Genomic DNA, 12337 nt, shown 5'->3' on the forward strand with positions numbered 1-12337 from the left:
TTTAAAATTTATTCAAGCGTGACTTATCTTTAGCAGAACTTAGATAAATGATTTAACTCTTACTGATTAACTGGGGCTGGTCTAGTGGTTAAAAGCTTGGCTTAGTGAGTAGGAGGTTACCGGTTCGAATCCTGCGTACGACTACTTTTTATTTGTTAGTAAAAAAAAATTGTTTATAGCAAAGTATGAGATTCTGCCCCCTCCACTATACTTTACTTACTTGATTAAACGTTTCTGTTTTATGGGATATGAGGTTGAATCCGCATTGTTGCGCTAAATTATAGGATTTGACTTTATTTGATGCCACCATAATGTTCTGAAGATAGATGACCGACACAGCCAAACTAGCTACAAAGAATATGCTCTACCTAAAGCTCTTAAAATTAATTATTTATTTGTGAGCTGTTCAAAAATGAATGAAGTCCTTTTAAATGAATTCCTCCAGCAATTTCATTCACTTAAATTTAATCTTTAACTTTTCTTTTACCAGAGCTAATGTACAAAGAAGTAATTTATCGCTAAAAAACGTTAACAATTAAGTAGGCTAATGGGGAAGGTGTACTATCAAACAGGTAAAGTTTAAGAATTCCTCTAGTTCTTTTATTGTTGTTTTTATAACATTTAACGATGAGTACCGGTACATATAACGATTCTCATATACTATACTTATTTCAGAAATGTTGGCCTCCCAGCAGGGTATCCTAACCTTAAAAACACTAACAACTGATATCTTTTTTGTACCTCTGATGTCACCTAACGCATATAATGTATTCCTGGCTTAGAAATAGAATGATTAGAAACAGAAAATATGGAAATTCTAGTAAAACTAACTATGATTTCCTATTTTTTCTCATTTTACTGAACCTTTGCACCTTTAACCCCGGGCGACCTAAGGAGTACTTAATTTCGTCCCCTCGGCCAAAAGTGGGAAAAAAATATGGGTAATAAAGAATATTGTGTTTTTTAAATAATATTGTACTATATATTGATACACAAATCTCAAATAAGATGAAAAGTCAAAACTCTGAAAAAATCGAACCCGGGGACGAAATTTAGACTACTTAAGGGGACAGAATTAGGAACAATTACATTTTTAAAGATGGCTACCACTATAGAAACAACACATGAATGAACTGGCGTTTCGTTGAAGAATTTCAAAATAAAGACCAATATGTGATATGCCCTAAGCAACATCAATATTTTAACGAACCATTTAAAAGACTGGAATACTGGTTTTGAAACACTACCAAATATAACTAACTTATTATGACTAAAAATATAACACCACAAAACTCGGCTGGATAAGAACCGTACCCCCGAGTTGACGTTTCCAAACGATTACTGCTGCCTCAATGTAGCTTTCTTAAAATTGCCATAAGGGAACGAAATCGGGCGAAGGGATGAAATTTGGGCACTTATTTGATAAGTAAAGTAAAGTAATGCCCAATTTTTTCTGACCGACTTTACGTCCAACTACCAATTAGTTGTAGTAGAAGAAGGTGACTAGCAAACATACTTTAAACTGTAAATTTCTTTTATTAACCATTAAATAAAATCTAAGGCATAGACACCGGGAATCGAACCCAGTACCACAGTACGTATTAGCTTTTATCAGGTCTCGTCTCTAACCGCTCGGCTATCGTGGCGCCTACCTAGTACTTGATAAGTTTTGCCCTTGATTAGAATATAACTTTCACAAATACATTAATAGAATATCTGAACAAACACTGTTAATTTAGGGAACCTCTTCTTCTTAGCTTGCAATGTGAGTTTATATCTTTGTTTAATTTAGTCTCAAGTTACCCTAAATAAATAGCTAACGAAATACTAATATATTTTTTTAAAAAAGCCAAATATATTCAACAAAGATAACTAGAAAGAACAAAGAACTATATTGAGTTCTTAAAAGTCTTTTGTTGAACGAGAAAAAATAAAAACAAGAAGACAATGAACGATATTTGTATTCCAGTAACATTCTCTGAGAACATCTTGACATGTCTTAATAGAAATTACTTTGTTCTGAAAAGGAGAAGTTTTGAAAACAAAGTTTTTATAAACAAGAAAGTGTTTGTCTTTTAAAAGTAATAGCTTTTTAGAAGAAAGAAAGCTCATTTTAAAGAGTGGTGGGAACAACAAATACTCTAGAAAGATCAATAACTGTAAAGTGACGTAACATTTACCTGGTGAACTCAACAATTGTTAGCAAATTTTATATATTTCTATGAATTTATTCTGACAAAAGATCATCAATAAAAAAAGGTAATAATCACCGATAAATTTAAGTAGCTATAAAAGATGGAAATCCTCAGCAGCCTAAAAGATCTTTGCTAAGTACTAAAATATGGCGCCTGTAAGAGAGCTAAAAAAACACAATGAGTTGCACAATTTTGCACAACTAGGACGAATCACAGTATTAAATGTGTTACGAATTTATAAGCTTGCAGAGATTCAAAAAGATCTGAACAAAGTATAATCTTCCCTTACAGGAAGACATCAAGAGAATTTACTCAAATCTATTTGTTAATGACTCCTACTCAAAATAGCATCAAATGGTTGGTAATGGCCCCTATTACGCCAACTCCATCCCCTTCAAAACAAACCAGTTATTGATGAATATTGCAGTTTCAAATCTGATCAACCACACTTTGATGATTTTTTTTTTTAAATGATTTAAGGCGCATCAACATCTAAGGTTATTGGCGCCCGGAGCTTTTTTCAGTACACTGCCGGCCTCCGGACATTGTTCTCTCGTTACAGACAACACTGTCCATCACTGGACAGTGAGCTGTAAGAAGCTCCTAGGAAGAGAAAATCTAAGGGGTCAGCAGCTGGATTCGAACCCGGGTCCTCCGCGTGGGGGTCCAGTATGCTAACCTCTCAGCTAAACCCTCCCTCGAACATTGATGATAGTTATAAAACGAAAACGGTTTATGCATTTTAATCCAACCAAAGACCAAAGGACGGAACTAATCGTTTTACAAATTCTAAGACCAACAAAAAGGGAAAATATTCACTTAGGTATCAAAATTTTGGCCAGTCAAAGATTGCTGCTAATGAATTTTTCCTTCGTAAAATCTCAAGATATTGAGAATCAATATTATTTGACTTAAAGATAGCATTAATTTCCGTTTACCTGTACAAACAAATTACCTAGATCAGCGTTTCCCAACCTGTTGTACGCGAGTTGCTGATTGGTGGTACGCGAAAAATAATCAGTAATGGCGAGCATAACAAAATTGAAGCATAAAAATATCATAGAAACGTTTTTTCCTATTTCATAAAAATTATTTTAATTAATAATATTATACAGTAAAGTTGTTAATATCTACAGTAATAAGGTTGGTCTGTCTCAAGATATACGAGAAAATATAATAGCACATCTCACAGGATTAAAAGTGTCTTTCATGGAGTATTTTCCAAAACCCGAAAACACAAATGATAACTGGATTTCAAACCCCTTCTATAAAGAAAATTTAGGAAAAGCTACATCATTATTGATAAAAGATAAAGAAAATTTAATAGAATTATCATGTGACAGAACTTAAATGATAAGTATGTAAAGATCTGCTTAAAGAGACTGGATTGTGATGAGTAAGCTCTATACAAGCAACATTGAATTTAATTGGTACTTACAGGTAGTTAAATGCTTAAAAGGAATTAATTTAGAAGATTAAGGCACAAATATAATAATCCTAAAGAAGAACTTTGAAGAGAAAAATATGTTCGCAATTTTTAATTATTTAAAAAAAGTTTTAAAACTAAGATCTTACACTTTACTAAGTTTATAAAGTGAACATGAACTTGAACTGCTTTGTAACAGATACATTGTATCTCTAAACAGATAAAGATAACAATAATAAAATAACACTCTCCGAATAACAAATTTCACGTAATACAATCATTTTTACGAAGTGGTATTTAGCATGATGTACTACCAAGTGGTGCGCGACCCAAAAAAAAGGTTGGGAAACGCTGATCTAGAGAATCGCAAAGTTATCAGATATTGCCCAAAAGACTCTAGGCTTAAGGCTGTTAAGTTTACTGTAAGGCGTCGAAAATTCACCTAGAGTTAACCTTCAATAAATATTTGAAATATACTTAAACTAAGTGATATCCAACAAATTATGCGAACAATTTTTTTTACAACCAAATCCATAATTAGGAGTATCTGTTTACAAAAACAAGTTATTTAAAAGGAAATATTAGATTTCTAGTAATAGGAAACGAACGCTACACAGAACTGTTACGTAATACACCATTTCTAACTTTAAATAGTCAACATGTAGCCACACAGTAGCCATAATCAATAATCAAGACAATAACATTCCAATGTTAATCAATCAAACACATTATACATGGATTGGTCTTCGCCTGTATAACTGGTATGGCTCAATACCTAATATGGATTTGGAGAGGTTTAGGTAATGCATTATAATATTTTATACAAAAATAGGCACCTTTAGATTAATTAAGCTCTGTTGGTTAAATTTGGAAAAACATTTTTTTTTTGCCGTTTAGAAACGACAATCTTAAGGCCACATAAACAGGGAACTGCCATTATTAATAATTACGAGGTTAACTATGTTTAAGCAAAAATAATAAACAAATTATTTTCAAAATTATCACGTTATTTTTTACACAAAAAAAGGCTAAAAATAGTTATTTATTTAACAAGTGTGGAAAGTAGTACTTTTCCTCACGCGAGGCAGGGTTTGCACGCACGAGCGAGCGAAGCGAGGCGAGTGCAAGTGCAAATTGCCGAGTGTGAGGAAAATACTTGACACTCGAGTTAAATATTATATTTTTTCTGCAACCATTAGATTTATTAACTAAAAAAATTAAAAATTTCATTTTTACAGTCTATAAAAAGTAATTTATTTATTATAAATATTTATTGTTATATTTCAATTATTTACATTTCTTACGTATTTACATTACTTATTACATTTTCTGCTGTTTCTTTTATTGATGGAGGAGTGTTTTCTAAACAGGAATCACTAGAATCCATTTTAAATTTCTATAAGGTAACACTATAACCTTTTTAACTGTTATAATTAAAAATATCTAATTATTTATTAAAGTATTATTTTTATTTCTATATTCCTTTCAATTTTTATTTTATTTTTTAATATTCGTTTTTTAATTATTTAGTTACGTTAAATAAGCTTATTAAAGTTTTACAGAAAATATTTATGTTAATAACAAAACTTCTTATATCAAGGAAGCACAATAAAGTTTTTCCACTCACTAGTGAGGAAAGTGATACTAATGGGAATTTTTCCCCACTAGTGTGGGAAGTTGGGCATTACACAGCTGATTTTAATTGAGTAATGAGAACTTCCCTACATGGTTGCAGAAAAAAGTAATTTCGTTTTTCAATTAACGAAGTAGAAAGAAGTACTGAGAAGGATTATTAATAATTTGGGTCTGTAATTTGAGTATCTTTGTCTTTCCAGTAGAAAGAATTTGAAAAAGAACCCTAAACAGTGGCACTATCTTGTAGGGTTCTAACCGTAAATAAAAAACAAATTTGAAGTTCCAGCTTTTTTTGACTTACGATGATATACAGAGTGTTGTCCAGCATATAAGACTACCGTTACTTCAGGAGGCCGATTCTGGGCATCATTTGCAACCAAAAAAAATCCATATAAACTATAGCTCGATTCGGCTCCGTTTTATAGATATTTTTAATTTTAAGTTTTTTCAAGGTACTACTACTTTTTAGCAAAAACATAAAAGAACCACAGTTCTAAAGTCGGTAAACGAAAATCTTTTCTTTCGAAATTGGTACCTAACCCTCATTTAACCTCATATACAATTTTCTTCTTTTTATTTTATTTTATTATTTGTAATGTAAATTTTATATTTTTGAATATAGTTCTTAAATTAATTAATTATTAAATTACACGTTTGCAAAAAATGGTACTGTATTTGATGATTCTGATCAGTTATATTCTTATGGTAGGTGAATTCCTTTCATAATACCGACGCTGTTTTGAGACCCACTTTTTTGCAATTAATCACAGATTTCTGTATCAATTTTTAAAATAACCACTATTCATGGTATACCTTTCGAAAAGTGATTGTATGTAGATGTTTTTCATGAGTAGTGCACGTTTTTAAAGTTATAAAATATCTTTGAGAAAAATGAAGTCGAAAGTTTTTGGGGAAAAATTTGGAAACTTGGTATTTCTTATGTTTGGGCCACAAAGTGAAATACTTGATATTATTATTTTGTAATATAAATTAGCTTATTTAAAAGGAAATTTAACCTTCTTTCCAATGAGCTTATTGAAATTGCTGTAGCTATAATAGTTTGAGAAATATAGGCAACTGTTTGCTAAAAAAGTAGTAATACCTTGAAAAAAATCTATAAAACTGAGCCGAATCGAGCCATAGTTTATATGGAATTTTTTGTGTGGCAAATGATGCCCAGAATCGGCTCCAGAAGTTACGGTAGTCTTATGCTGAACACACTGTATAAATACATGCAAACACTAATTTGTATAAATTAATCACTCTTTCTCTTTATTTACAAAATACCAAATACCCTTCTTCTCAAATTTAGTAGATTAGAAGAAAGCAAATAATTCCATGGATTGTTTAGGAGATAATATGTAATAAGGAAATAAGATGGAATTAATAAGCCATATTAATATGACTGGCTAACATTTATCTACTTTCCAGTTAAAAGGATGTCAGAAAGATAACAAGAGTTCTCCCCCACACATTTTATCTAGATCTACTTTCCTAATATTTCTTAATTTGTTTTGATTTTTAGAAAAATGTTTATTTCTAAAGCAAAAGATTATTTTAAATAAAATAAATATATTCTATAGAAATGTATGAACAGTTAATGTTGTTTACACAATCGCAATTTCCTATTTTAGATGACGTAATTAACCGAGAATGAAATTCTATGAATCATATCTATAAAGAGAAACAGTCGATGGTCTTTCCCAGCTTAGTTATAACTAAGGAACGGATTTTTATGTATTTAAAAATGCCAAATATTTAATTAAAATATGCATTTATTTTCGTCAATTATGTGGAAAATATGTGATTTTCTTAAAATATTTTCTGGAATATTTAAGTAAAATGGACATTTTTTTTTATGAAAATCGTGAAATGGTGGAATGATTGCATTTTTCGAGAACCTCACAGTTCAAAAGGAATGGCTTTGAATCCACATCAGCATCACTGTCAAGTTTTCCAATAACTGCATCGGCAATATACCTGCCCTCAACGTCAGTGGTTTCATCAATTGACGCCCAAATCGGTCCATCTTTGATATGTTCTCGAATTTTGGTTAGTGTATCTTTATAGATATCTTCCAGGTAGTTTTTCCTCAGAGTGCTCTCGTCAGGCATTTTTTCCCCAATATAGGTCTCTAAGAATCCTTTGAAATGAGGATTTTTAAGTTTGTGGAAAGGGATATCTGCTCTAACCAAAGCCCGACACAGATCTGTACTCAGAGTAGACTTACTTGATGATGGAGATGTAAGGAAGGCTTGATAGGACGTCCTCTCTTTCTTTCTGTTTTTATTCTCTATGTGCGATCCGGTGGCAATATGTTGGGTGACTTGGGAACATTGAGAGCAAGAAACGCGCTTGTCACAAGCTGTGCTGTACAAAATGTCTCCATCACTTCGTAAAAGTTCTGCTGGAAACTCGCGAAGATATTTAGCAACCAGTTGTTTGTTTGAGGCCGATGTTCGTGGCATTTCACCCAAAAAAGAATACACTAAGTGACCGAACGAAAGGAATTGGACACTTCAACGAACGAGCTGAAAGAACAGACAACGTCAGACAACTTCAAAGAGCTAACAAGTGCCCGTCACTGTTTAGCAGCATTCTGTGTAAATTACAATAACCATTGTACCCACTGTGATTCACAGCCCTACAGTCTGTGGTTCACAGTTCCTGTCAACCACCTCCCAATTATGAAAATATGCCCAAAATGAAAAATATGAAAAAATATGTACATATTTTGTTTAAATATGTAAAAATATTTATTTATTTTAATCAAATATGTATAAATATGTGATAACATCCAAATATGTGGAAATATGTGAAATAAAAGTAGACTCAAACGGCTTAAAAAGTGTCAGTATGAATACTTCTAGTTGAAAAACGTCTGTAAATTGCCTAGAAAAAAATATGTAAATACATACGAATCCGTTCCCTAGTTATAAGTCTTATCTACTTAATTTTTATTTTCTATTTTTAATGATAAAAACCTCCTACATGTTTTAATTTTTTTAAAATGCTTTCGAGAAATACAATAAATATAATAAATAAAAATAAATGAAACTTACTGAGAGCACATATTGTAGAGCTCGTTGTCGGTAGTATTGGGCCCCAGGCCATGTATATACAGATTGGTTCTGGAAAGCTGTTGTTCCTGACCGGCCATGTTGTTTGACAACGAGGTAGACAGGGTACCGCTCTGGGAGCCCGTATTGGATGAGGATGATGATGAGGTATTGGCCGGAGACGATGCGGTTGGTACCCGGGTCCCCGAACCAAACTGAAAAATTTAAAATTTAATTTTAATGTTAATTGCCATTAATTACATTAATAAAGAATAATAATAGTTAACATCTTTTCTTATTTAATTCTAGAATGGTTTCCTTATTGCAGAAATGAGGAAAGTATATTTTTCATAACTGAGTTCAAGGACGTGGAAAGCCACCCATCAGGATCAATCATTTCATCAATAATTCGAAAGATAAAACTCTAAGCCAAGAGATAAGAAAGGCTAACTGCTGAAGGTTAGGTAGGTAGGTTACTGAATTAAAAATATTAAATTAAGAATAGCTTTAGGATTGTAAAAATTAAAATAAAAAGAAAATACAAACATTATCCTTTAGTTTTTTACAAATGAGCTGTTATTTTTGAAAGTGGTATACGAGGGTCGTTTGAAAAGTCCGTGCAAAAATAAAAACTACTCAACTTTTTGGGGTAAACCTTTTTTATTTTTCAACATAGTCTCCATTTAGGCTTATACACTTCGTCCAACGCTGCTCTAGTTTGTTCATCCCTTCCGAATAATAGGATTTGTCCAAGTCTGAAAAATAACCATTCGTTTCTGCAATCACCTCCTCGTTTGAATAAAATCTTTTTCCCGCCAGCCATTTCTACATATTGGGGAACAAATAGTAGTCCGAGGGAGCCAAGTCTGGAGAATAGGGGGGGATGTGAAACGAATTGGAACCCTATTTCCATTAATTTTGCGACCACAACTGCTGAGGTGTGAGCTGGTGCGTTGTCGTGATGGTAAAGGACTTTTTTGTGGGCCAATCGTGGGCGTTTTTCTTGCAGCTCGGTTTTCAAACGGTCCAATAACGATGAATAATATGCACCTGTAATAGTTTTACCCTTTTCCAGATAGTCGATGAGGATTATTCCTTGCGAATCCCAAAAGACAGTCGCCATAATCTTTCCGGCCGAAGGAACGGTCTTCGCCTTTTTTGGCGCAGATTCCCCCTTGGTAACACATTGTTTAGACTGTTCTTTGGTCTCAGGAGTGTAGTGATGTATCCATGTTTCATCCACAGTGACGAAACGACGCTTAAAGTCCTGCGAATTCTTCTGGAACAGCTGCAAACCGTCCTTGCAACACTTCACACGATTTCGTTTTTGGTCAAGCGTGAGCAATCGCGGCACCCATCTTGCGGATAGCTTTGTCATGTCCAAATGTTGATGCAAAATATTATGTACCCGTTCATTCGAGATGCCCACAGCACTAGCAATCTCACGCACCTTCACTCTTCTGTCTGTCATCCATCACCTTATCATGGATTTTATCAATGATTTCTGGAGTAGTAACCTCAACAGAGCGTCCAGAACGTTCAGCGTCACTTGTGCCCATATGGCCACTCCGAAAATTTTGAAACCACTTATAAACTGTTCTAATCGAAGGTGCAGAGTCACCATAATGTTTATCAAGCTTCTCTTTAGTCTCCTGAGGCGTTTTGCCTTTCATAAAGTAGTGTTTAATCAACACACGAAATTCTTTTTCGTCCATTTTTTGAAAATCATTCGACTTCCACGATTCAAACGAATGCCAAACACAAAGAAATAGACCGATCTGGCTGAAACTTGGTGTGTGTTCTTCCAAGAGATGCTACTAACTAAACATAACCTCGATACGCGCCAGTGGCGCTATCTCTCTGACTTTGCACGGACTTTTCAAACGACCCTCGTATTATTGAGGGATGATTCTTCTGGACTTGCTGTACCTTAATAACCTTCATTGGCTGGCCACTCTTAACTTATTTGGCACTGAAAGGAGGGATACTGTTCTCCAAGTCTTAAAGAACTTAAATTTCTAAAAACTGAATTATAAGAAGATACAATCGTCTCGCTTCGGTGGTACATATACTAAAATTACTAAGTACTAATTGCAATTTGAATCAAGAATCTACAATAGTATTAAAAAAAAATTAAATCTATCAAGCAGTGAAAAATGAACGGTGCAGGACAAAATTAATCTATCTTAAACTAATTACAAATGACAAGTTTCACAGAGGAACACCCAAGGTGCTTGGCATGAGTGGGGGTAACCTTTAGCTCATTAGTCATTTCACAGAAGATCTGCCGTCAAAGTCTCACTGAATACCATTTTGATGAAAAGAAATCTTGATGAGAAGTCAAAGCAGATGGTACTGATCATAAGCTGTCTAGGGATCTGATGCTTAATTGGGCGTGTGTTGGCGTAAGGAAAAGAAATGGTATAATGGTAATGATTCAAGTATACTAGAAGAGAATAGCATAACTCGATAAGATTAATGGAAGATTTGGCTTTTTTCAGTTTTAAAAATATTTATCTTGCCGCCGCAAGCAAAAATCCGAAAGAACTTACTCATTTTTCAAATATAAAGCACAGGAAGTACTAAATAGTTAGCTGAGACGGTACACAAAATTTGGAAATCCTCAACTACTGAATATGGTACCCCTCATTAGGAGCTTCCCACTTAAAAAAAAAAAGCAGTGGCCTGAGGAAAGCTCTGAGGAAGAATGCTCATCAAAGCTGGCAAGGAAATGCAACGCTGGTATGTAGTCTTAATGAACTAACAGAAGAAAACAGAGATTTGTTTCCCCCGGTTCCTGGTCACCAAAAGAGTAGACTCGACGTCTTCTTCCGCCCCAGAGATTGATTCTCATTTCTGGTACTTATTGGAGAGCCAGAATCCTTAGGATGGAGGCAGTAGAAGAAATGACACTAACAAACATTAACTCTTGCATTCAATGAGGAAGAGATATGTACAGGACAGTTCATCGTTAAGAACACCATGGAGATATTATTAAAATGGTGGTAGGGATGACCCTAAAGTGCATAGTTGCACAGATTACTGGGCGTTAAATTATCTGGACATGCACCATGTGGCTGGCCACTTGACAACATTAAGGTATTACTATGGGCAGAATGTCAACAGTGTAAGCTTGAGCTTGTTCACACAGATTCTGGTGCTAGATTATATCAGGAGATGCTGAAGCTTCGTGTACTGTCGATAGGCTAAAGATTTATGGAAGCGATGTAATTCGTAGAGATAGTTATACCCTGCCTATAACGGATTGGAAAAGGAACCCAAAACAATAAATCTTTATTACAATATATGTAAAAATAAATAAATAAATACACTGTAACAATGTACAAAACATTGTAACCTTCATAACAAGAAAGGTTAAAATATGAAGGATAAAAAAATGCAGGGAAAAAGGCAGGAAAAATCTGCAGCTTACAAGACTGGAAAGATCAAAGATAACCACTGTGAAGGTTCTATGCGACACAGTGAATAAAAACTGCATACAAGCCCTTCTTTTGCAGGTAAAACAGAAAGTAACAAAAATTAAAGTTCTAAAACTTAAACTACAATAAACATCAATAATAACTCTTGTAAAAGGATGACTGGTGTGCTAAAGTGTTGTATTTTATATTTCTAAAAGGCCCATTTTATAGATATTTCTCTTTCGAAATATGGCGAGTCCATTAATTGTACAAATAATTGACAGTAAAACTGTAAAAGGCATTGTATTTTTATCTTTCATTGATTTTATTACATTTTAAAATTAAATTCTTTATTGTACTGGTACAATGGATTCATTTAATGATTTCTACAAATTATTACATTTTTCTCTATAATATAAATGGTTAAATGAACCATTTAAATCCAATACGTATAAAAGTATTTTGTTAGTTTCTAGTAACGTTCTTATTCAAGCGGAAATTCAACTGTTAATTTATTAATAATGTTAATGATAATCTTAAGACAAGTTTTATGTCCTTTACTCAATTGGTTTTCCGCATTTATTCACTTGTAATGGAAAAAAA

General features: G+C 33.3%; 1 protein-coding gene across 29 annotated transcripts in view; it reads right to left on the minus strand.

Moving 5' to 3' along the window:
• Window positions 1-12337, minus strand: part of shep (RNA binding motif single stranded interacting protein alan shepard) — a 392464-nt gene that overhangs the window by 78507 nt on the left and 301620 nt on the right. For all 29 annotated transcript variants that reach the window (XM_074114614.1, XM_074114612.1, XM_074114613.1 and 26 more), the window contains one exon: window positions 8319-8530. In XM_074114614.1, coding sequence (XP_073970715.1) covers window positions 8319-8530 — 212 coding nt within the window. The remainder of the gene's footprint in view (window positions 1-8318; window positions 8531-12337) is intronic.

This window comes from Rhodnius prolixus, unplaced genomic scaffold, assembly GCF_049639745.1.
Source record: "Rhodnius prolixus isolate KJV_2025 unplaced genomic scaffold, Rpr scaffold_7, whole genome shotgun sequence".
NCBI classification, from domain to species: Eukaryota; Metazoa; Arthropoda; class Insecta; order Hemiptera; family Reduviidae; genus Rhodnius; species Rhodnius prolixus.